The sequence below is a fragment of the Oncorhynchus nerka genome, linkage group LG20 (assembly GCF_034236695.1).
Source record: "Oncorhynchus nerka isolate Pitt River linkage group LG20, Oner_Uvic_2.0, whole genome shotgun sequence".
In the NCBI taxonomy this organism is placed as follows: domain Eukaryota; kingdom Metazoa; phylum Chordata; class Actinopteri; order Salmoniformes; family Salmonidae; genus Oncorhynchus; species Oncorhynchus nerka.
The window spans coordinates 96819715-96847114 of NC_088415.1; the positions used below are offsets into that span (position 1 = coordinate 96819715).

Genomic DNA, 27400 nt, shown 5'->3' on the forward strand with positions numbered 1-27400 from the left:
TGGACCTATTGGGGCGGTAAGCAAATTGGAGTGGGTCTAGGGTGTCAGGTAGGGTGGAGGTGACTAGTCTCTCAAAGCACTTCATGATGATGGAAGTGAGTGCTACGGGGCGGTAGTCGTCAGTTACCTTAGCTTTCTTGGGAACAGGAACAATGGTGGGCCTCTTGAAGCATGTGGGAACAGCAGACTGGGATAAGGATTGATTGAATATGTCCGTAAACACACCAGCCAGCTGGTCTGCGCATGCTCTGAGGACACGGCTGGGGATGCAGTCTGGGCCTGCAGCCTTGCGAGGGTTAACACGTTTAAATGTTTTACTCACGTCGGCTGCAGTGAAGGAGACTCCGCAGGTTTTGGTAGCGGGCCGTGTCAGTGGCACTGTATTGTCCTCAAAGCGAGCAAAGAAGTTGTTTAGTCTGTCTGGGAGCAAGACATCCTGGTCCGTGACGGGGCTGGTTTTCTTTTTGTAATCCATGATTGACTGTAGACCCTGCCACATACCTCTTGTGTCTGAGCCGTTGAATTGCGACTCTACTTTGTCTCTATACTGACAGATTATAGGCTGTAGGATGACCAGGGATGTTCTCTTGATAAGTGTGTGAATTGGACCATTTTCCTGTTCAGCATTCAGGGGCTTCCAAGTGTTGCCATGGTCTAAGGCACTGCATATCAGTGCAAGAGGCTTCACTACAGTCCCTGGTTCAAATCCAGGCTGTATCACATGTGGCTGGGTGTAGTACATTTACATTTACATTTAAGTCATTTAGCAGACGCTCTTATCCAGAGGGTTAGTGTTAGCTGGGTGTAGTTGGGGTTAGTGTTAGCTGGGTGTAGTAAGGGTTAGTTTTACCTGGGTGTAGTAAGGGTTAGTGTTAGCTGGGTGTAGTAAGGGTTAGTGTTAGCTGGGTGTAGTTAGGGTTAGTGTTAACTGGGTGTAGTAAGGGTTAGTTTTAGCTGGGTGTAGTAAGGGTTAGTTTTAGCTGAGTGTAGTAAGGGTTAGTTTTAGCTGAGTGTAGTAAGGGTTAGTTTTAGCTGGGTGTAGTAAGGGTTAGTGTTAGCTGGGTGTAGTATGGGTTAGTGTTAGCTGGGTGTAGTAAGGGTTATGGTTAGTGTTAGCTTGGTGTAGTTAGAGTTAGGGTTAGTGTTATCTGGGTGTAGTAAGTGTTATGGTTAGTGTTAGTTGGGTGTAGTAAGGGTTAGTGTTAGCTGGGTGTAGTAAGGGTTAGGGTTAGCTGGGTGTAGTAAGGGTTGGGGTTAGCTGGGTGTAGTTAGTGTTAGGGTTAGCTGGGTGTAGTTAGTGTTAGTGTTAGCTGGGTGTAGTTAGTGTTAGCTGGGTGTAGTTAGTGTTATCTGGGTGTAGTAAGGGTTTGTGTTAGCTTGGTGTAGTTAGTGTTAGTATTAGCTGGGTGTAGTAAGGGTTAGTGTTAGCTGGGTGTAGTAAGGGTTAGTGTTAGCTGGGTGTAGTTAGTGTTAGTGTTAGCTGGGTGTAGTTAGTGTTATCTGGGTGTAGTAAGGGTTGGGGTTAGCTGGGTCTAGTAAGGGTTAGGGTTAGCTGGGTGTAGTTAGTGTTAGTGTTAGCTGGGTGTAGTTAGTGTTATCTGGGTGTAGTAAGGGTTGGGGTTAGCTGGGTGTAGTAAGGGTTAGTGTTTGTGTTAGCTTGGTGTAGTTAGTGTTAGTATTAGCTGGGTGTAGTAAGGGTTAGGGTTAGCTGGGTGTAGTAAGGGTTAGTGTTTGTGTTAGCTGGGTGTAGTAAGGGTTAGGGTTAGTGTTAGCTGGGTTTAGTTAGTGTTCGTGTTAGCTGGGTGTAGTTGGTGTAGTTAGTGTTAGTTTTAGCTGGGTGTAGTAAGGGTTAGTGTTAGCTGGGTGTAGTAAGGGTTAGGGTTAGTGTTAGCTGGGTTTAGTTAGTGTTCGTGTTAGCTGGGTGTAGTTGGTGTAGTTAGTGTTAGTTTTAGCTGGGTGTAGTAAGGGTTAGTGTTAGCTGGGTGTAGTAAGGGTTAGGGTTAGTGTTAGCTGGGTGTAGTAAGGGTTAGTGTTAGCTGGGTGTAGTAAGGGTTAGTGTTAGCTGGGTGTAGTAAGGGTTAGTGTTAGCTGGGTGTAGTAAGGGTTAGTGTTAGCTGGGTGTAGTAAGGGTTAGGGTTAGTGTTAGCTGGGTGTAGTAAGGGTTAGTGTTAGCTGGGTGTAGTAAGGGTTAGGGTTAGTGTTAGCTGGGTGTAGTAAGGGTTAGTGTTAGCTGGGTGTAGTAAGGGTTAGGGTTAGTGTTAGCTGGGTGTAGTAAGGGTTAGTGTTAGCTGGGTGTAGTTGGTGTAGTTAGTGTTAGTTTTAGCTGGGTGTAGTAAGGGTTAGTGTTAGCTGGGTGTAGTAAGGGTTAGTGTTAGCTGGGTGTAGTAAGGGTTAGTGTTAGCTGGGTGTAGTAAGGGTTAGTTTTACCTGGGTGTAGTAAGGGTTAGTGTTAGCTGGGTGTAGTTGGTGTAGTTAGTCTACTGTATCTTGCCTATGCCACTCTGTACCATCACTCATTCATATATCTTTATGTACATATTCTTTATCCCTTTACACTTGTGTGTATAAGGTAGTTGTTGTGGAATTGTTAGGTTAGATTACTCGGTGGTTATTACTGCATTGTCGGAACTAGAAGCACAAGCATTTCGCTACACTCGCATTAACATCTGCTAACCATGTGTATGTGACATGGTTAGCAGATAGGAGGACCCTGCCTGTCTCTCTGTGAAGTTAAGGTGAGGAGGACCCTGCCTGTCTCTCTGTGAGGTTAAGGTGGGGAGGACCCTGCCTGTCTCTCTGTGAGGTTAAGGTGAGGAGGACCTCGCTGGAATTACATCAGCAGAATGCCTAGCAGCTGATTCCCCAGGGAGAAACAGTGTGGGTGTTTATGAGCAGGTTGTTCAACTTAGGCGTGTTATAGTTACCCTGTTTTTCCATCACGTTGTTCCAAAGTACTGGTATTAATTATGAGATATGATGCATTGTTATGGTTTCACATATACTCACTCAACAACACCCATCCTTATGGTAAACCAACTAAAAAACAATATCTCTGTAACTATTTCTCATTGTTTCTCTCTTTCTCTTCCTGTTTCTCTCTCTACTCGCCTTGTTTTGCTCTCTCTCCCTGTTTCTTTCTCTCTCCGTTTCTCTCTTTCTCTCCCTGTGTTTCTCTCTCTATCACTGTTTCTCTCTCTCCGTTTCTCTCTCTCCCTGTTTCCCTCTCTCTCTCCCTGTTTCTCTTTCTCCCTGTTCCTCTGTGCTCTCTCTCCCTCCCCGTTTCTCTCTCCCTGTTTCTCTCTCCTTGCCTCTCTCTCTCCCTGTTTCTCTCTCATTGCCTCTCTCTCTCCCCGTTTCTCTCTCTCTCTCTCCCCGTTTCTCTCTCTCTCTCTCCCCGTTTCTCTCTCTCTCTCTCCCCGTTTCTCTCTCTCTCCCCGTTTCTCTCTCTCTCCCCGTTTCTCTCTCTCTCCCCGTTTCTCTCTCTCTCCCTGTTTCTCTCTCTCCCTGTTTCTCTCTCTCCGTTTCTCCCTGTTTCTCTCTCTCATTGCCTCTCTCTCCCCGTTTCTCTCTCTCTCCCTGTTTCTCTCTCTCCCCGTTTCTCTCTCTCCCCGTTTCTCTCTCTCCCCGTTTCTCTCTCTCCCTGTTTCTCTCTCTCATTGCCTCTCTCTCCCTGTTTCTCTCTCTCCCCGTTTCTCTCTCTCCCCGTTTCTCTCTCTCCCCGTTTCTCTCTCTCCCTGTTTCTCTCTCTCATTGCCTCTCTCTCCCCGTTTCTCTCTCTCCCCGTTTCTCTCTCTCCCCGTTTCTCTCTCTCCCTGTTTCTCTCTCTCATTGCCTCTCTCTCCCCGTTTCTCTCTCTCTCCCCGTTTCTCTCTCTCCCCGTTTCTCTCTCTCCCCGTTTCTCTCTCTCATTGCCTATCTCTCCCCGTTTCTCTCTCTCTCCCCGTTTCTCTCTCTCCCTGTTTCTCTCTCTCTCCCCGTTTCTCTCTCTCCCTGTTTCTCTCTCTCCCCGTTTCTCTCTCTCCCCGTTTCTCTCTCTCTCACCGTTTCTCTCTCTCTCCCCGTTTCTCTCTCTCTCCCCGTTTCTCTCTCTCTCCCCGTTTCTCTCTCTCTCCCCGTTTCTCTCTCTCTCTCCGTTTCTCTCTCTCTCTCCGTTTCTCTCTCCCCGTTTCTCTCTCTCTCTCCGTTTCTCTCTCTCTCTCCGTTTCTCTCTCTCTCCCCGTTTCTCTCTCTCTCCCCGTTTCTCTCTCTCTCTCCGTTTCTCTCTCTCTCCCCGTTTCTCTCTCTCTCCCCGTTTCTCTCTCTCTCCCCGTTTCTCTCTCTCTCCCCGTTTCTCTCTCTCTCCCCGTTTCTCTCTCTCTCCCCGTTTCTCTCTCTCTCTCCGTTTCTCTCTCTCTCCCCGTTTCTCTCTCTCTCTCCCCGTTTCTCTCTCTCTCTCCCCGTTTCTCTCTCTCCCTGTGTTTCTCTCTCTCCCCGTTTCTCTCTCTCCCTGTGTTTCTCTCTCTCTCTCTCCCTGTGTTTCTCTCTCTCTCTCTCCCTGTGTTTCTCTCTCTCTCTCTCCCTGTGTTTCTCTCTCTCTCTCTCCCTGTGTTTCTCTCTCCCTGTGTTTCTCTCTCTCTCTCTGTTTCTCTCTCTCTCCCTGTTTCTCTCTCTCTCCCCCCGTTTCTTTCTCTCTCTCTCTCCGTTTCTCTCTCTCTCTCACCGTTTCTCTCTCTCTCACCGTTTCTCTCTCTCTCACCGTTTCTCTCTCTCTCCCTGTTTCTCTCTCTCCCCGTTTCTCTCTCTCTCCCCGTTTCTCTCTCTCTCCCCGTTTCTCTCTCTCTCTCCGTTTCTCTCTCTCTCTCCGTTTCTCTCTCTCTCACTGTTTCTCTCTCTCTCACCGTTTCTCTCTCTCTCTCCCCGTTTTTCTCTGTCCCCGTTTCTCTCTCTCTCTCCGTTTCTCTCTCTCTCTTTCCCCGCTTCTCTCTCTCTCTATCTCTCCCCGTTTCTCTCTCTCTCCCCGTTTCTCTCTCTCTCTCTCAGTTTCTCTCTTTCTCCCCGTTTCTCTCTCTTTCTCCCCGTTTCTCTCTCTTTCTCCCCGTTTCTCTCTCTCTCTCCGTTTCTCTCTCTCTCTCCGTTTCTCTCTCTCTCCCCGTTTCTCTCTCTCTCTCCGTTTCTCTCTCTATCCCCGTTTCTCTCTCTCTCTCCCCGTTTCTCTCTCTCTCTCCCCGTTCTCTCTCTCTCTCTCAGTTTCTCTCTTTCTCCCCGTTTCTCTCTCTTTCTCCCCGTTTCTCTCTCTTTCTCCCCGTTTCTCTCTCTCTCTCCGTTTCTCTCTCTCTCCCGTTTCTCTCTCTCTCTCCGTTTCTCTCTCTCTCTCCGTTTTTCTCTCTCCCCGTTTCTCTCTCTCTCTCCCGTTTCTCTCTCTCCTTTCTCTCTCTCTCTCCGTTTCTCTCTCTCTCTCCGTTTCTCTCTCTCTCCCCGTTTCTCTTTCTCTCTGTCCCCGTTTCTCTCTCTCTCTCTCCCGTTTCTCTCTCTCTCTCTCTCCCCATTTCTCTCTCTCTCTCCCCGTTTCTCTCTCTCTCTCTCTCCCCGTTTCTCTCTCTCCCCGTTTCTCTCTCTCTCTCCCCGTTTCTCTCTCTCCCCGTTTCTCTCTCTCTCTCCGTTTCTCTCTCTCTCCCCGTTTCTCTCTCTCTCCCCCCGTTTCTTTCTGTCCCCGTTTCTCTCTCTCTCTCCGTTTCTCTCTTTCTCCCCGTTTCTCTCTCTCTTTCCGTTTCTCTCTCTCTCTCTCTCCCCCCATTTCTCTCTCTCCGTTTCTCTCTCTCTCACTGTTTCTCTCTCTCTCCCCATTTTTCTCTCTCCCCATTTTTCTCTCTCCCCGTTTCTCTCTCTCTCTCCCCGTTTCTCTCTCTTTCTCCCCGTTTCTCTCTCTTTCTCTCCGTTTCTCTCTCTCTCCGTTTCTCTCTCTTTCTCCCCGTTTCTCTCTCTCTCTCCCCGTTTCTCTCTCTCCCCGTTTCTCTCTCTCTCAATTCAATTCAAGGGGCTTTATTGGCATCAGAAACATATGTTAACATTGCCAAAGCAAGTGAGGTAGATAATATACAAAACTGAAATAAACAATCAAAAATAACAGTCAACATTACACATACAGAAGTTTCAAAACAATAAAGACATTACAAATGTCATATTATATATATATATATATATATATATATATATATATATATATATATATATACAGTGTTGTAACAATGTACAAACAGTTAAAGTACACAAGGGAAAATAAATGAGCATAAATATGGGTTGTATTTACAATGGTGTTTATTCTTCACTGGTTGCCCTTTTCTTGTGGCAACAGGTCACAGATCTTGCTGCTGTGATGGCACACTGTGGTATTTCACCCACTAGATATGGGAGTTTATCAAAATTGGATTTGTTTTCAAATTCTTTGTGGATCTCTGTAATCTGAGGGAAATATGTGTCTCTAATATGGTCATGCATTTGGCAGGAGGTTAGGAAGTGCAGCTCAGTTTCCACCTCATTTTGTGGGCAGTGTGCACATAGCCTGTCTTCTCTTGTGAGCCATGTCTGCCTACGGCGGCTTTTCTCAATAGCAAGGCTATGCTCACTGAGTCTGTACATAGTCAAAGCTTTCCTTAAGTTTGGGTCAGTCACAGTGGTCAGGTATTTTGCCACTGTGTACTCTCTGTTTAGGGCCAAATAGTATTCTAGTTTGCTCTGTTTTTTTGTTAATTCTTTCCAATGTGTCAAGTAATTATCTTTTTGTTTTCTCATGATTTGTTTGGGTCTAATTGTGCTGCCGTCTCTCTCTCTGTTACTATCTCTGCTTCCCTGTTTCTCTCTCTCTCTCCACCTGTTTCTCTCTCTCCCTGTTTCTCTCACTACCTCCGTTTCTCTCTCTCTCTCCCTGTGTTTCTCTCTCTCTCCGTTTCTCTCTCTTCCTGTTTCTATCTCTGCCTCCCCGTTTCTCTCTCTCTCCCCCCGTTTCTATCTCTGTATCCCCGTTTCTCTCTCTCTCTCCCTGTTTGTCCCTCCCTGTTTCTCTCTCTGCCTCCCCGTTTCTCTCTCTCTCTCTCTCTCTCCCGATTTCTCTCTCTCTCCCTGTTTTTCTCTCTCTCTCCCTGTTTTTCTCTCTCAGATGAAGCTGTGAGACCTGGTTCTGTCCCAGATCAGACCAGACCCAGGGTTAACCAGATCCACATTCCCCACAGGACCCCCCTTGACTCGTCCCCCCAGACCCCCAGGCAACCCTACAACCCCAGACAGCCAGCCAGTCCACACCAGCCTACCAACCCTCTACAGCCCAACACCCACCACCATCCGAACCAACCAACTCTGTACCTGGTGCCACATAAGCCTAATCAGCCAGGCCAGCCCACTGTCATCCTCGTACCCCATCCTAACCAACCATCCAACCCTAACCAACCCTTCTTAACGATGGTACCCCGCCAGCCCAGCCCCCCCTCTAACCCTCCCAGTCAGCCGCGGCGGGTCCTGGAGGTGGGAGAAGCTGGTCCACCAGGCTACATGAGGAGGATAACAGTCAGGAGAGGATCAGATGACTCATCCTTCACACCTGTTAAAGGATTTGCTGGAGCACCAGGTCAGTAGTGATGGGGATGTGGATGGAGTTACCACCAAAATGTTGACCAAGTGTTTTAAATGGTATGAGAGATTATAACCCAGTGAATGTTTTCAAAACCACCAGGATACAACCCTCCCGAGAAGCCATTCTCCTTCAACAAACATGAGACGATCCCAGTAGCTGCCAAGGTCCCCTGGAACCCAGCGTCACAGACCCCACTAGTCACACCAGGTAACACAACTACACCTATACCCATACTAGAACAACAATGTAGACTATCAGTGAAATGCTTCCTGACGGGCCCTTCCCAACAATGCAGAGAGAGAGTAAACAACAGGTGTAACAGTGAAATGCTTCCTGACGGGCCCTTCCCAACAATGCAGAGAGAGAGTAAACAACAGGTGGAACAGTGAAATGCTTCCTGACGGGCCCTTCCCAACAATGCAGAGAGAGAGAGTAAACAACAGGTGTAACAGTGAAATGCTTCTTGACGGGCCCTTCCCAACAATGCAGAGAGAGAGTAAACAACAGGTGTAACAGTGAAATGCTTCCTGACAATGCAGAGATAAAAACATTAGAAATAGTAGAAAAATAGAACATTCATAACATAAGTAGCTGAATAATAACACAAGGAATAAATACACAATGTGTAATGATAACTTTGCTATATACACAGGGTACCAGTACTGAGTCGATGTGTAGGGGTACGAGGTAATAACAAGCTATATACACAGAGTACCAGTATGAGTCGATGTGTAGGGGTACGAGGTAATAACAAGCTATATACACAGGGCACCAGTACTGAGTCGATGTGTAGGGGTACGAGGTAATAACAAGCTATATACACAGGGTACCAGTACTGAGTCTGTGTAGGGGTACGAGGTAATAACCTGGCTATATACACAGGGTACCAGTACTGAGTCGATGTGTAGGGGTACGAGGTAATAACAAGCTATATACACAGGGTACCAGTACTGAGTCGATGTGTAGGGGTACGAGGTAATAACAAGCTATATACACAGGGTACCAGTACTGAGTCGATGTGTAGGGGTACGAGGTAATAACAAGCTATATACACAGGGTACCAGTACTGAGTCGATGTGTAGGGTACGAGGTAATAACAAGCTATATACACAGGGTACCAGTACTGAGTCGATGTGTAGGGGTACGAGGTAATAACAAGCTATATACACAGGGCACCAGTACTGAGTCGATGTGTAGGGGTACGAGGTAATAACAAGCTATATACACAGGGCACCAGTACTGAGTCGATGTGTAGGGGTACGAGGTAATAACAAGCTATATACACAGGGTACCAGTACTGAGTCGATGTGTAGGGGTACGAGGTAATAACAAGCTATATACACAGGGTACCAGTACTGAGTCTGTGTAGGGGTACGAGGTAATAACTTGGCTATATACACAGGGTACCAGTACTGAGTCGATGTGTAGGGGTACGAGGTAATAACAAGCTATATACACAGGGTACCAGTACTGAGTCGATGTGTAGGGGTACGAGGTAATAACAAGCTATATACACAGGGTACCAGTACTGAGTCGATGTGTAGGGGTACGAGGTAATAACAAGCTATATACACAGGGTACCAGTACTGAGTCGATGTGTAGGGGTACGAGGTAATAACAAGCTATATACACAGGGTACCAGTACTGAGTCGATGTGTAGGGGTACGAGGTAATAACAAGCTATATACACAGGGCACCAGTACTGAGTCGATGTGTAGGGGTACGAGGTAATAACAAGCTATATACACAGGGTACCAGTACTGAGTCTATGTGTAGGGGTACGAGGTAATAACAAGCTATATACACAGGGTACCAGTACTGAGTGCATTCAGAGCGTATTCAGACCCCTTTTTTACATGTTGTTACGTTACAGCCTTAATCTAAAATGGATTCAGTTATCTACACTCAATACCCCGTAATGACCCAATACCCAATAATGACCCAATACCCCGTAATGACCCAATACCCCGTAATGACCCAATACCCCGTAATGACTCAATACCCCGTAATGACCCAATACCCCGTAATGACCCAATACCCCGTAATGACCCAATACCCCGTAATGACCCAATACCCAATAATGACTCAATACCCCGTAATGACCCAATACCCCGTAATGACCCAATACCCCGTAATGACCCAATACCCCGTAATGACCCAATACCCCGTAATGACCCAATACCCCGTAATGACCCAATACCCAATAATGACTCAATACCCCGTAATGACTCAATACCCCGTAATGACCCAATACCCCGTAATGACCCAATACCCCGTAATGACCCAATACCCCGTAATGACTCAATACCCCGTAATGACCCAATACCAAATCAAAAATCAAATCAAATCAAATTTTATTTGTCACATACACATGGTTAGCAGATGTTAATGCGAGTGTAGCGAAATGCTTGTGCTTCTAGTTCCGACAATGCAGTAATAACCAACAAGTAATCTAACTAACAATTCCAAAACTACTGTCTTATACACAGTGTAAGGGGATAAAGAATATGTACATAAGGATATATGAATGAGTGATGGTACAGAGCAGCATAGGCAAGATACAGTAGATGGTATCGAGTACAGTATATACATATGAGATGAGTATGTAAACAAAGTTGCATAGTTAAAGTGGCTAGTGATACATGTATTACATAAGGACGCAGTCGATGATATAGAGTACAGTATATACGTATACATATGAGATGAATAATGTAGGGTATGTAAACATCACATTAAGTAGCATTGTTTAAAGTGGCTAGTGATGTATTTACATTTCCCATCAATTCCCATTATTAAAGTGGCTGGAGTTGAGTCAGTGCCAGTGTGTTGGCAGCAGCCACTCAATGTTAGTGGTGGCTGTTTAACAGTCTGATGGCCTTGAGATAGAAGCTGTTTTTCAGTCTCTCGGTCCCAGCTTTGATGCACCTGTACTGACCTCGCCTTCTGGATGATAGCAGGGTGAACAGGCAGTGGCTCGGGTGGTTGATGTCCTTGATGATCTTTATGGCCTTCCTGTGACATCGGGTGGTGTAGGTGTCCTGGAGGGCAGGTAGTTTGCCCCCGGTGATGTGTTGTGCAGACCTCACTACCCTCTGGAGAGCCTTACGGTTGAGGGCGGAGCAGTTGCCGTACCAGGCGGTGATACAGCCCGCCAGGATGCTCTCGATTGTGCATCTGTAGAAGTTTGTGAGTGCTTTTGGTGACAAGCCGAATTTCTTCAGCCTTGTGTCATACCCCGTAATGACACAATACCCCGTAATGACACAATACCCCGTAATGACTCAATTCCCCGTAATGACTCAATACCCCATAATGACTCAATACCCCATAATGACTCAATACCCCATAATGATACCCCATAATGACTCAATACCCCGTAATGACACAATACCCCGTAATGACACAATACCCCATAATGACTCAATACCCCATAATGATACCCCATAATGACACAATACCCCGTAATGACATCACAATACCCCGTAATGACACAATACCCCGTAATGACTCAATTCCCCGTAATGACTCAATACCCTGTAATGACACAATACCCCATAATGACACAATACCCCGTAATGACTCAATACCCCGTAATGACTCAATACCCTGTAATGACTCAATACCCCGTAATGACTCAATACCCCGTTATGACTCAATACCCCGTAAGGACATAATGACACAATACCCCATAATGACACAATACCCCGTAATGACTCAATACCCCGTAATGACTCAATACCCTGTAATGACTCAATACCCCATAATGATACCCCATAATGACTCAATACCCCATAATGACACAATACCCCGTAAATACATCACAATACCCCGTAATGACTCAATACCCCGTAATGACATCACAATACCCCGTAATGACTCAATACCCCGTAATGACTCAATACCCCGTAATGACTCAATACCCCGTAATCACTCAATACCCCATAATGACTCAATACCCCATAATGATACAATACCCCATAATGACACAATACCCCATAATGACACAATACCCCATAATGACACAATACCCCAAAATAATACCCCATAATGACTCAATACCCCGTAATGACACAATGCCCAATAATGACACAATACCCCGTAAGGACTCAATACCCCGTAATGACTCAATGCCCAATAATGACACAATACCCCATAATGACTCAATACCCCTTATTGACTCAATACCCCGCAATGACTCAATACCCCGCAATGACCCAATACCCCGCAATGACTCAATACCCCATAATTACATCACAATACCCCGTAATGACCCAATACCCCGTAATGACTCAATACCCCGTAATGACTCAATACCCCGTAATGACTCAATACCCCATAATGACACAATACCCCGTAATGACTCAATACCCTGTAATGACTCAATACCCCATAATGACACAATACCCCGTTATGACTCAATACCCCGTAAGGACATAATAACACAATACCCCATAATGACACAATACCCCGTTATGACTCAATACCCCGTAATGACTCAATACCCCGTAATGACTCAATACCCTGTAATGACTCAATACCCCATAATGACACAATGACACAATACCCCATAATGACTCAATACCCCGTAAGGACATAATGACACAATACCCCATAATGACACAATACCCCGTAATGACACAATACCCCGTAATGACTCAATACCCCGTTATGACTCAATACCCCGTAAGGACATAATGACACAATACCCCATAATGACACAATACCCCGTAATGACTCAATACCCCGTAATGACTCAATACCCCGTAATGACTCAATACCCCGTAATGACTCAATACCCTGTAATGACTCAATACCCCATAATGATACCCCATAATGACTCAATACCCCATAATGACACAATACCCCGTAAATACATCACAATACCCCGTAATGACACAATACCCCGTAATGACTCAATACCCCGTAATGACTCAATACCCCGTAATGACTCAATACCCCGTAATCACTCAATACCCCATAATGACTCAATACCCCATAGTGATACAATACCCCATAATGACACAATACCCCAAAATAATACCCCATAATGACTCAATACCCTGTAATGGCTCAATACCCCGTAATGACACAATGCCCAATAATGACACAATACCCCGTAAGGACTCAATACCCCGTAATGACTCAATGCCCAATAATGACACAATGCCCAATAATGACTCAATACCCCTTATTGACTCAATACCCCGCAATGACTCAATACCCCGCAATGACCCAATACCCCGCAATGACTCAATACCCCATAATTACATCTCAATACCCCGTAATGACTCAATACCCTGTAATGACTCAATACCCCATAATGATACCCCATAATGACACAATACCCCGTAATGATACCCCATAATGACTCAATACCCCATAATGACTCAATAACCTGTAATGACACAATACCCCGTAAATACATCACAATACCCCGTAATGACATCACAATACCCCGTAATGACTCAATACCCCGTAATCACTCAATACCCCGTAATCACTCAATACCCCGTAATGACTCAATACCCCATAATGATACCCCATAATGACACAATACCCCATAATGACACAATACCCCATAATGACTCAATACCCCATAATGACACAATACCCCAAAATAATACCCCATAATGACTCAATACCCTGTAATGACTCAATACCCCATAATGACTCAATACCCCATAATGATACCCCATAATGACACAATACCCAATAATGACTCAATACCCCATAATGACTCAATACCCTGTAATGACACAATGCCCAATAATGACACAATACCCCGTAAGGACTCAATACCCCGTAATGACTCAATACCCCGTAAAGACTCAATACTCTGTAATGACTCAATACCCTGTAATGACTCAATACCCTGTAATGACTCAATACCCTGTAGTGACTCAATACCCTGTAATGACTCAATACCCCATAATGACTCAATACCCCTTATTGACTCAATACCCAATAATGACACAATTCCCCGCAATGACACAATACCCCGCAATGACACAATACCCGCAATGACACAATACCCCGCAATGACTCAATACCCCGCAATGACTCAATACCCCGCAATGACCCAATACCCCGCAATGACTCAATACCCCGTAAGACACAATACCCCGTAATGACTCAATACCCCATAATGACTCAATACCCCATAATGATGCCCCATAATGACACAATACCCCGTAATGACACAATACCCCACAATGATACCCCGCAATGACTCAATACCCCGCAATGACTCAATACCCCGTAATGACTCAATACCCCGTAATGACTCAATACCCCGTAATTACATCACAATACCCCGTTATGACTCAATACCCCGTAAGGACATAATGACACAATACCCCGCAATGACTCAATACCCCGCAATGACTCAATAACCCATAATGACTCAATAACCCATAATGACTCAATACCCCGTAATGACTTAATATCCCGTAATGACAATGACACAATACCCTGTAATGACACAATACCCTAATGACTCAATACCCCGCAATGACTCAATACCCCGTAATGACTCAATACCCCGCAATGACTCAATACCCCATAATGACTCAATAATCCATAATGACTCAATACCCCGCAATGACTCAATACCCCGCAATGACTCAATACCCCATAATAACTCAATACCCCATAATAACTCAATACCCCGTAATGACTCAATACCCCGTAATGACTCAATAATCCATAATGACTCAATACCCCGCAATGACTCAATACCCCGTAATGACACAATACCCTGTAATGACTCAATACCCTGTAATGACACAATACCCTAATGACTCAATACCCCGCAATGACTCAATAATCCATAATGACTCAATACCCCGCAATGACTCAATACCCCGTAATGACACAATACCCTGTAATGACTCAATACCCTGTAATGACACAATACCCTAATGACTCAATACCCCGCAATGACTCAATACCCCATAATAACTCAATACCCCATAATAACTCAATACCCCGTAATGACTCAATACCCCGTAATGACATCTCAATACCCCGTAATGACTCAATACCCGGTAATGACATCTCAATACCCCGTAATGACTCGATACCCCGTAATGACTCGATACCCCGTAATGACACAATACTTGATCATGACACAATATCCCATAATAACAAAGCAAAACGTTTTTTTGAAAAATAAATAAATCAGAAATACCTTATTTACATAATTATTCAGACCCTATGCTATAATTCAATTTTATTGGTCACAGCTGTCGTAAATTCAATTGATTGGACATGATTTGTAAAGGAACACACCTGTTTACGCAGTTGACAGTGCAGGTCAGAGCAAAAACAAAGCCATGAGGTCGAAGGAATTGTCCGTAGAGCTCCGAGACAGGATTGTGTTCAGGCACAGATCTGGGGATGTCTGCAGCATTGAATGTCCCAAGAACACAGTGGCCTCATCATTCTTAAATGGAAGAAGTTTGGAACCATCAAGACTGTTCCTAGAGCTGGCCACCGCCCGGCCAAACTGAGCAATCGGGGGAGAAGGGCCTTGGTCTAGGGAGGTGACCAAGAACCCGATGGTCACTCTGACAGACCTCCAGGGTTCCTCTGAGGAGATGGGAGAACCTTCCAGAAGGACAACCATCTCTGTATCACTCCACCAATCAGGCCTTTATGGTAGAGTGGCCAGACGGAAGCCACTCGTCAGTAAAAGGCATGTTACAGCCCACTTGGAGTTTGCCAAAAGGCACCCAAAGGACTCTCAGACCATGAGAAAAAAAATCTGTTCTGGTGAAACCAAGATTTAACTCTTTGGCCTGAATGTCAAGTTTAGAGGACACCTGGCACCATCCCTACAGTGAAGCATCATTTGTGAGGATGTTTTTCAGCGTCAGGGACTGGGAGACCAGTCTGGATCGAGGGAAAGATGAACAGAGCAGAGTACATAAAGATCTTTGATGAAAACCTGCTCCAGAGCACTCAGGACCTCAGACTGAGTCGAAGGTTTTACCTTCCAACAGGACAAAGGGTCTGAATCCTTATGTAAATGTAATATTTCAGTGTTTTATTTTTAATACATTTTCAAACATTTCTAAAAACCTGTTTTAGCTTTGTCATTATGGGGTATTGTGTGTAGCTTGACGAGGGGAAAAAAATGATTTAATCCATTTTAGAATAAGGCTGTGACTAACAAAGTGTGGAAAAAGTCAAGGGGTCTGAATACTTTCCGAATGCACTGTAGTTCTTCAGATCGGATAATCTTGAACGGAGGTTATCCAGTTTATTCTCCAGTGATTGCATGTTCGCCAATAGAACAGAGGGTAGACGCAATTTATCCACTCTCCGACGTAGTCTCGTCAAGTATCCCGCATGCCGGCCTCTAGAGCGCCATTTCTTCCTCCTACGAGTGTCAGGGAGTTGGTCCGCGATGTTCAATATGTCTTTCGGTTACGACTCATTGAAGTAGAAGTCCTCGTCCAAATCGTGGTTAGTGATAGCTGCTCTGATGCACAGAAGCTCTTTTCGGTCACAGGAAACAATTGCGGAAACATTATGATCACCTGAAAAAACACAAAGGTCAGGAGCCCATAAAACGGCCACCATTCCCTCTGGGGCCATTAGATTTTCATTTATTTATTTCACCTTTATTTAACCAGGTAGGCAAGTTGAGAACAAGTTCTCATTTACAATTGCGACCTGGCCAAGATAAAGCAAAGCAGTTCGACAGATACAACGACACAGAGTTACACATGGAGTAAAACAAACATACAGTCAATAATACAGTATAAACAAGTCTATATACAATGTGAGCAAATGAGGTGAGAAGGGAGGTAAAGGCAAAAAAGGCCATGGTGGCAAAGTAAATACAATATAGCAAGTAAAACACTGGAATGGTAGTTTTGCAATGGAAGAATGTGCAAAGTAGAAATAAAGATAATGGGGTGCAAAGGAGCCAAATAAATAAATAAAATACAGTTGGGAAAGAGGTAGTTGTTTGGGCTAAATTATAGGTGGGCTATGTACAGGTGCAGTAATCTGTGAGCTGCTCTGACAGTTGGTGCTTAAAGCTAGTGAGGGAGATAAGTGTTTCCAGTTTCAGAGATCTAATGGCCATTAGACCCTCCGGGGCCATTAGACCCTCCGGGGCCATTAGACCCTCTGGGGCCATTAGATCCTCTGGGGCCATTAGATCCTCTGGGGCCATTAGACCCTCTGGGGCCATTAGATCCTCCGGGGCCGGGGCCATTAGACTCTCCGGGGCCATTAGACCCTCTGGGGCCATTAGACTCTCCGGGGCCATTAGACCCTCTGGGGCCATTAGACCCTCTGGGGCCATTAGACCCTCCGGGGCCATTAGATCCTCTGGGGCCATTAGACCCTCTGGGGCCATTAGACCCTCCGGGGCCATTAGACCCTCCGGGGCCATTAGACCCTCCGGGGCCATTAGACCCTCCGGGGCCAGGACCATTAGACTCTCCGGGGCCATTAGACCCTCCGGGGCCATTAGATCCTCTGGGGCCATTAGACCCTCTGGGGCCATTAGATCCTCCGGGGCCATTAGATCCTCCGGGGCCGGGGCCATTAGACTCTCCGGGGCCATTAGACCCTCTGGGGCCATTAGACCCTCCGGGGCCAGGACCATTAGACTCTCCGGCTGTAGATCCTCTGGGGCCATTAGACGTTTGGGGCCATTAGATCCTCCGGGGCCACGCTCCGGGGCCATTAGACCCTCCGGGGCCACGTTTGTGACCCTATTCTCCTGTTACACAAGTACGCAGAACAGCAATGTGTCACTAATTGTATTAGGTATACATTTAACTCCCCCCATAAGCACTTTGATTTAATAGCATCTGTCTCTCCTCTATCCTGTCTGTTTTGTGTCAGTGTCTTCAGACAGTAGTTTCCTGGCAGACCCCTTCTCCTTCTCTGCTGGCCTGACCACTCAGTTCTCTGGAGAGTTTGGAACCATCCTCTTCAACAAGGTGCTGGTCAACGATGGAGGACATTACAACTCTCACACAGGTAACATACACACACACACACACACACACACACACACACACACACACACACACAGAGAGAGAGACATCCACACACAGTCTTGTACAGCTAACCTTGTGGGTACACACAATTAAGTCCCATTCAAAATCCTATTTTCCCTAACCCTAACTCCTAACCCTATACCTAACCCTAGCTCCTAGCCTTAACCCTAAAACTAACCCTAAAACTAACCCTAGCTCCTAGCCTTAACCCTAAAACTAACCCTAACTCCTAGCCTTAACCCTAAAACTAACCCTAACTCCAACCCTAGTTCCTAATTTTAACCCTGACACTAATTCTAACCTTAACCCTAAACCCCCTAGAAATACTATTTGGAATTTGGGGACTAACAGTTGGTCAAATTCGTGTTTGTTTACTATTCTGTGGGATAGCTAAACACGTCGACAGACAGAGATACAGAGATACAGCCAGGCAGACAGAGATACAGCCAGACAGACAGACAGAGATACAGCCAGACAGACAGAGATACAGCCAGACAGACAGAGATACAGCCAGACAGACAGACAGACAGACAGACAGACAGACAGAGATACAGCCAGACATACAGCCAGACAGACAGAGATACAGAGATACAGCCAGACAGACAGAGATACAAACAGACAGACAGAGATACAAACATACAGACAGAGATACAGCCAGATAGACAGAGATACAGCCAGATAGACAGAGAGAGATACAGACAGAGATACAGCCAGACAGACAGAGATACAAACAGACAGACAGAGATACAGCCAGACAGAGATACAAACAGACAGACAGAGATACAGAGATACAGCCAGACAGACAGACAGAGGGAGATACAAACAGAAACACAGACAGACAGAGAGAGATACAGACAGACAGAGAGAGATACAGAGATACAGCCAGACAGACAGACAGACAGCCAGAGATACAGAGATGCAGCCAGACAGAGGGGGATACAAACAGACAGACAGAGATACAGCCAGACAGACAGAGATACAGCCAGACAGACAGAGATACAGAGATACAGCCAGACAGACAGAGATACAGAGATACAGCCAGACAGACAGAGATACAGCCAGACAGACAGAGATACAGACAGACAGACAGAGAGAGATACAAACAGAAACACAGACAGAGAGAGATACAAACAGAAACACAGACAGACAGAGATACAAACAGAAACACAGACAGACAGAGATACAGCCAGAGATACAGCCAGACAGACAGAGATACAGCCAGACAGACAGAGGTACAGCCAGACAAACAGAGATACAGCCAGACAGAGATACAGCCAGACAGACAGAGATACAGACAGAGATACAGAGATACAGCCAGACAGAGGGAGATACAAACAGACAGAGAGAGATACAAACAGAAACACAGACAGAGAGAGATACAAACAGAAACACAGACAGAGAGAGATACAGCCAGACAGACAGAGATACAGAGATACAGCCAGACAGACAGAGATACAGCCAGACAGACAGAGATACAAACAGACAGACAGAGATACAAATAGAAACACAGACAGAGAGAGATACAGCCAGACAGACAGAGTTACAGAGATACAGCCAGAGATACAGAGATACAGCCAGACAGACAGAGATACAGCCAGACAGAGGGAGATACAGCCAGACAGACAGAGATACAAACAGACAGACAGAGATACAGCCAGACAGACAAAGATACAGAGATACAGCCAGACAGACAGAGATACAGCCAGACAGAGAGAGATACAGCCAGACAGAGAGAGATACAAACAGACAGACAGAGATACAGACAGACAGACAGAGATACAAACAGACAGACAGAGATACAAACAGACAGACAGAGATACAAACAGACAGACAGAGATACAGCCAGATAGACAGAGATACAGCGAGATAGGCAGAGAGAGATACAGACAGAGATACAGAGATACAAACAGAAACACAGACAGACAGAGATACAGCCAGACAGACAGAGATACAGAGGGAGATACAAACAGACAGACAGAGATAAACAGACAGACAGAGATACAAACAGAAACACAGACAGAGATACAGACAGACAGAGATACAAACAGAAACACAGACAGACAGAGATACAGAGATACAGCCAGACAGAGGGAGATACAAACAGACAGACAGAGATACAGACAGAGATACAGCCAGACAGACAGAGATACAAACAGACAGACAGAGATACAAACAGACAGACAGAGATACAAACAGACAGACAGAGATACAAACAGACAGACAGAGATACAGCCAGACAGAGGGAGATACAGCCAGAAACACAGACGGAGAGAGATACAAACAGAAACACAGACGGAGAGAGATACAGCCAGACAGACAGAGATACAGAGATACAGCCAGACAGAGGGAGATACAGCCAGACAGAGGGAGATACAGCCAGACAGAGGGAGATACAAACAGACAGACGGAGATACAAACAGACAGACGGAGATACAAACAGAAACACAGACAGAGATACAAACAGAAACACAGACGGAGAGAGATACAGCCAGACAGACAGAGATACAAACAGACAGACAGAGATACAGCCAGATAGACAGAGATACAGCGAGATAGGCAGAGAGAGATACAGACAGAGATACAGAGATACAAACAGAAACACAGACAGACAGAGATACAGCCAGACAGACAGAGATACAGAGGGAGATACAAACAGACAGACAGAGATAAACAGACAGACAGAGATACAAACAGAAACACAGACAGAGATACAGACAGACAGAGATACAAACAGAAACACAGACAGACAGAGATACAGAGATACAGCCAGACAGAGGGAGATACAAACAGACAGACAGAGATACAGACAGAGATACAGCCAGACAGACAGAGATACAAACAGACAGACAGAGATACAAACAGACAGACAGAGATACAAACAGACAGACAGAGATACAAACAGACAGACAGAGATACAGCCAGACAGAGGGAGATACAGCCAGAAACACAGACGGAGAGAGATACAAACAGAAACACAGACGGAGAGAGATACAGCCAGACAGACAGAGATACAGAGATACAGCCAGACAGAGGGAGATACAGCCAGACAGAGGGAGATACAGCCAGACAGAGGGAGATACAAACAGACAGACGGAGATACAAACAGACAGACGGAGATACAAACAGAAACACAGACAGAGATACAAACAGAAACACAGACGGAGAGAGATACAGCCAGACAGACAGAGATACAGAGATACAGCCAGACAGAGGGAGATACAGCCAGACAGAGGGAGATACAGCCAGACAGAGGGAGATACAAACAGACAGACGGAGATACAAACAGACAGACGGAGATACAAACAGAAACACAGACAGAGATACAAACAGAAACACAGACGGAGAGAGATACAGCCAGACAGACAGAGATACAGAGATACAGCCAGACAGAGGAGATACAGCCAGACAGAGGGAGATACAGCCAGACAGAGGGAGATACAAACAGACAGACGGAGATACAAACAGACAGACGGAGATACAAACAGAAACACAGACAGAGATACAAACAGAAACACAGACAGAGATACAAACAGAAACACAGACAGAGAGAGATACAGCCAGACAGACAGAGATACAGCCAGACAGACAGAGATACAAACAGACAGACAGAGATACAAACAGACAGAGAGATACAAACAGACAGAGAGATACAAACAGACAGAGAGAGATACAAACAGACAGACAGAGATACAAACAGACAGACAGACAGACAGACAGAGAGAGATACAAACAGACAGAGAGAGATACAAACAGACATAAATACAGAAACACAGACAGACAGAGACACAGCCAGACAGACATACAGCCAGACAGACATACAGCCAGACAGACAGACATACATACAGACAGACAGACAGGCAGAGATACAGACAGACAGGCAGAGATACAGACAGACAGGCAGAGATACAGACAGACAGGCAGAGATACAGACGGACATACAGAGAGACATACAGATAGACAGACAGACAGACAGACAGACAGACAGACAGACAGACAGACAGACAGACAGACAGACAGACAGACAGACAGACAGACAGACAGACAGGTATTTGACAGTGTGTGTGTTGGGTGTGGTTGTAATTCTGTCAATCCAGCCATTCATGAGTAGACTTATTAGTTGACACAGTCAGGTCCCAGGAGTGGTATACAGTCGTGGCCAAAAGTTTTGAGAATGACACAAATATTAATTTTCACAAAGTCTGCTGCCTCAGTGTCTTTAGATATTTTTGTCAGATTACTATGGAAAATGTAAGTATAATTACAAGCATTTCATAAGTGTCAAATGCTTTTATTGACAATTACATGAAGTTGATGCAAAGAGTCAATATTTGCAGTGTTGACACTTCTTTTTCAAGTCTTCTGCAATCCGCTCTGGCATGCTGTCAATTAACTTCTGGGCCACATCCTGACTGATGGCAGCCCATTCTTGCACAATCAATGCTTGGAGTTTGTCAGAATTTGTGGGTTTTTGTTTGTCCACCCTCCTCTTTAGGAATGACCACAAGTTCTCAATGGGATTAAGGTCTGGGGAGTTTCCTGGCCATGGACCCAAAATATATATCGTCACCAAACTGTTCCTGGATGGTTGGGAGAAGTTGCTCTCGGAGGATGTGTTGGTACCATTCTTTATTCATAGCAGTGTTCTTAGGCAAAATTGTGAGTGAGCCCACTCCCTTGGCTGACAAGCAATCCCACACATGAATGGTCTCAGGATACTTTACTGATGGTAACGCTCACCTTGTCTTCTCCGGACAAGATTTTTTCCGGATGCCCCAAACAATCGGAAAGGGGATTCATCAGAGAAAATGACTTTACCCCAGTCCTCAGCAGTCCAATCCCTGTACCTTTTGCAGAATATCAGTCTGTCCCTGATGTTTTTCCTGGAGAGAAGTGACTTCTTTGCTGCCCTTTTTGACACCAGGCCATCCTCCAAAAGTCTTTGCTTCACTGTGCGTGCAGATGCACTCACACCTGCCTGCTGCCATTCCTGCGCAAGCTCTGTACTGGTGGTGCCCTGATCCCACAGCTGAATCAACTTTAGGAGACGGTCCTGGCGTTTGCTGGACTTTCTTGGGCGCCCTGAAGCCTTCTTCACAACAATTGAACCGCTCTCCTTGAAGTTCTTGATGGCCCGATAAATGGTTGATTTAGGTACAATCCTTGCCTGTGAAGCCCTTTTTGTGCAAAGCAATGATGTCGGCATGTGTTTCCTTGCAGGTAACCATGGTTGACAGAGGAAGAACAATGATTCCAAGCACCACCCTCCTTTTTAAGCTTCCAGTCTCTTATTCAAACTCAATCAGCATAACAGAGTGATCTCCAGCCTTGTCCTCGTCAACACTCACACCTGTGTTAACGAGAGAATCACTGACATGATGTCAGCTGGTCCTTTTGTGGCAGGCCTGAAATGCAGTGGAAATGTTTTTTGGGATTCAGTTAATTTTCATTGCAAAGAGGGACTTAGCAATTTATCTGATCACTCTTCATAACATTCTGGAGTATATGCAAACTGCCATCATACAGTCTGAGGCAGCAGACTTTGTTAAAATTAATATTTGTGTCATTCTCAAAACTTTTGGCCACGACTGTAAGTCAGGCAGGGTTCAGTGTTGACCTGGGTTTGGGTTACGTTACTAGGGTTACCTAGGGATGGTTTTCAAAACACAGACACAGACTAATATAATATTTTCCCTCCCTCTCTCCAGGTATCTTCACGATACCGATGGAAGGGCGTTACCTGATCTCAGGAGTTCTGATGGCTCGGCAGGGGAAGGGACTGGAGGCTGTTTTGTCTGTCTCCAACCGTAGTGTCCATAGGCTGATGAGCTCCGCGTCTGGAGCAGGGACAGTGGCCCAGGACAGTTGTCCCTGTGGAGGCTCTGTCTCGTTCAGCCTGATCCTGTCTCTGAGGCAAGGGGACCACGTAGCTCTGGTCCGGACCGCAGGGCAGCTGGCCACCACAGAGTCCAGAGACATCCTATCAACATTCAGCGCCATCTTCCTCTATGCCCCGCAGCCAATCACCAGATAGTTACCACTGGGCCAACCAATCACACAGCAAGGACTTGGTCATGTACATTCCACAACCAATCAGAAAGCAGGAATACATTTAAACAGACACCAGAAATCCAATCACCTGCAACCCTGCAGTTGTTCAGAATAATGATTTGTATCATAGATATTCACCATGTAAAAAGTAATTCTGCAACCCTGCAGTTGTTCAGAATAATAATTTGTATCATAGATATAGATATTCACCATGTAAAAAGTAATTCTATGCTTGCCTTTTTACTGAACAATTATGCCAAAGATATAAAAAAAATATTAAGTGTTAATTCATGTATTTGACAATATAGATATCTGTTTTTTTTCTACCTTTTCGTTTTAAAACATTTTCCTAAATTAACATTTATACAATTATATATGTACTTTTCTTTCTTTAAAAAAATGTCAGAGGGAAGAGACCACCATATAGTTTATTCCGTATTCCATACCACATCCTGTTTAGATTAATCTGTTTTACAGGTTATTCAGTATTCCATACCAAAACACTGTTACCATTAGTAAAACAGTAGGGTTGATTCATTCCTTCACGTATGTTGTCAATAAACCCATTTGAAGATTTGTCTGATAGTTGGATGGATGGTGTTAACATGGATCCAGGTAGCATGTGTCTCAGGGTTGGGTTAGATGGTTTAACATGGATTCAGATAGCATGTGTCTCAGGGTTGTATTAGACGTTGGTTTAAAATGGATTCAGATAGCATGTGTCTCAGGGTTGTGTTAGACGTTGGTTTAACATGGATTCAGATAGCATGTGTCTCAGGGTTGGGTTAGACGTTGGTTTAACATGGATCCAGATAGCATGTGTCTCAGGGTTGGGTTAGATGGTTTAATATGGATTCAGATAGCATGTGTCTCAGGGTTGGGTTAGACATGGATTCAGATAGCATGTGTCTCAGGGTTGGGTTAGACGTTGGTTTAACATGGATTCAGATAGCATGTGTCTCAGGGTTGGGTTAGATGTTGGTTTAACATGGATTCAGATAGCATGTGTCTCAGGGTTGGGTTAGACGGTTTAACATGGATTCAGATAGCATGTGTCTCAGGTTGGGTTAGACGGTTTAACATGGATCCAGATAGCATCTGTCTCAGGGTTGGGTTAGACGTTTTTTTTAACATGGATTCAGATAGCATGTGTCTCAGGGTTGGGTTAGACGTTGGTTTAACATGGATCCGGATAGCATGTGTCTCAGGGTTGGGTTAGACGGTTTAACATGGATTCAGATAGCATGTGTCTCGGGGTTGGGTTAGACTGTTTAACATGGATCCAGATAGCATGTGTCTCAGGGTTGGGTTAGACGTTGGTTTAACATGGATCCAGATAGCATGTGTCTCAGGGTTGGGTTAGACATGGATTCAGATAGCATGTGTCTCAGGGTTGGGTTAGACGTTGGTTTAACATGGATTCAGATAGCATGTGTCTCAGGGTTGGGTTAGATGTTGGTTTAACATGGATTCAGATAGCATGTGTCTCAGGGTTGGGTTAGACGGTTTAACATGGATTCAGATAGCATGTGTCTCAGGTTGGGTTAGACGGTTTAACATGGATCCAGATAGCATGTGTCTCGGGATTGGGTTAGACGTTGGTTTAACATGGATTCAGATAGCATGTGTCTCAGGGTTGGGTTAGACATGGATTCAGATAGCATGTGTCTCAGGGTTGGGTTAGACGTTGGTTTAACATGGATTCAGATAGCATGTGTCTCAGGGTTGGGTTAGATGTTGGTTTAACATGGATTCAGATAGCATGTGTCTCAGGGTTGGGTTAGACGTTGGTTTAACATGGATCCAGATAGCATGTGTCTCAGGGTTGGGTTAGATGGTTTAATATGGATTCAGATAGCATGTGTCTCAGGGTTGTATTAGACAGTTTAACATGGATTCAGATAGCATGTGTCTCAGGGTTGGGTTAGACGGTTTATCATGGATTCAGATAGCATGTGTCTCAGGGTTGGGTTAGACGTTGGTTTAACATGGATCCAGATAGCATGTGTCTCAGGGTTGGGTTAGACATGGATTCAGATAGCATGTGTCTCAGGGTTGGGTTAGACGTTGGTTTAACATGGATTCAGATAGCATGTGTCTCAGGGTTGGGTTAGATGTTGGTTTAACATGGATTCAGATAGCATGTGTCTCAGGGTTGGGTTAGACGGTTTAACATGGATTCAGATAGCATGTGTCTCAGGTTGGGTTAGACGGTTTAACATGGATCCAGATAGCATGTGTCTCAGGGTTGGGTTAGACGTTTTTTTAACATGGATTCAGATAGCATGTGTCTCAGGGTTGGGTTAGACGTTGGTTTAACATGGATCCGGATAGCATGTGTCTCAGGGTTGGGTTAGACGGTTTAACATGGATTCAGATAGCATGTGTCTCGGGTTGGGTTAGACTGTTTAACATGGATCCAGATAGCATGTGTCTCAGGGGTTGGGTTAGACGTTGGTTTAACATGGATCCAGATAGCATGTGTCTCAGGGTTGTTAGACATGGATTCAGATAGCATGTGTCTCAGGGTTGGGTTAGACGTTGGTTTAACATGGATTCAGATAGCATGTGTCTCAGGGTTGGGTTAGACGTTGGTTTAACATGGATTCAGATAGCAGTCTCAGGTTGGGTTAGTTTAACATGGATCCAGATAGCATCTGTCTCAGGGTTGGGTTAGACGGTTTAACATGGATTCAGATAGCATGTGTCTCAGGGTTGGCTTAGACGTTGGTTTAACATGGATCCGGATAGCATGTGTCTCAGGCTTGGGTTAGACGTTGGTTTAACATGGATCCAGATAGCATGTGTCTCAGGGTTGGGTTAGACGGTTTAACATGGATTCAGATAGCATGTGTCTCGGGGTTGGGTTAGACTGTTTAACATGGATCCAGATAGCATGTGTCTCAGGGTTGGGTTAGATGTTGGTTTAACATGGATCCAGATAGCATGTGTCTCAGGGTTGGGTTAGACATGGATTCAGATAGCATGTGTCTCAGGGCTGGGTTAGACGTTGGTTTAACATGGATTCAGGTAGCATGTGTCCCAGGGTTGGGTTAGACGTTGGTTTAACATGGATTCAGATAGTATGTGTCTCAGGGTTGGGATAGACGTTGGTTTAACATGGATTGAGATAGCATGTGTCTCAGGGTTGGGATAGACGTTGGTTTAACATGGATTCAGATAGTATGTGTCTCAGGGTTGGGTTAGACGTTGGTTTAACATGGATCCGGATAGCATGTGTCTCAGGGTTGGGATAGACATGGATTCCAGTAGCATGTGTCTCAGGGCTGGGTTAGACGTTGGTTTAACATGGATTCAGATAGCATGTGTCTCAGGGTTGGGTTAGACGTTGGTTTAACATGGATTCAGATAGCATGTGTCTCAGGGTTGGGTTAGACGTTGGTTTAACATGGATTCAGATAGCATGTGTCTCAGGGTTGGGTTAGACGGTTTAACATGGATCCAGATAGCATGTGTCTCAGTGTTGGGTTAGACGTTGGTTTAACATGGATCCAGATAGCATGTGTCTCAGGGTTGGGTTAGACGGTTTAACATGGATTCAGATAGCATGTGTCTCAGGGTTGTATTAGACGTTGGTTAGACATGGATTCAGATAGCATGTGTCTCAGGGTTGGGTTAGATGTTGGTTTAACATGGATTCAGATAGCATGTGTCTCAGGGTTGGGTTAGATGGTTTAACATGGATTCAGATAGCATATGTCTC

At 45.2% G+C, this 27400-nt stretch overlaps 1 protein-coding gene across 1 annotated transcript in view; it reads left to right on the top strand.

The window, feature by feature from the left end:
* emilin2a (elastin microfibril interfacer 2a) overlaps positions 1-24253 on the top strand; it is a 74662-nt gene extending 50409 nt beyond the window's left edge. The window contains exons 7-10 of the mRNA XM_029624309.2: positions 7133-7597; positions 7703-7810; positions 17471-17608; positions 23334-24253. Of these exons, the coding sequence (XP_029480169.2) occupies positions 7133-7597; positions 7703-7810; positions 17471-17608; positions 23334-23659 (1037 nt within the window). The 3' untranslated portion in view covers positions 23660-24253. The remainder of the gene's footprint in view (positions 1-7132; positions 7598-7702; positions 7811-17470; positions 17609-23333) is intronic.
* Positions 24254-27400: the final 3147 nt, after the last annotated feature.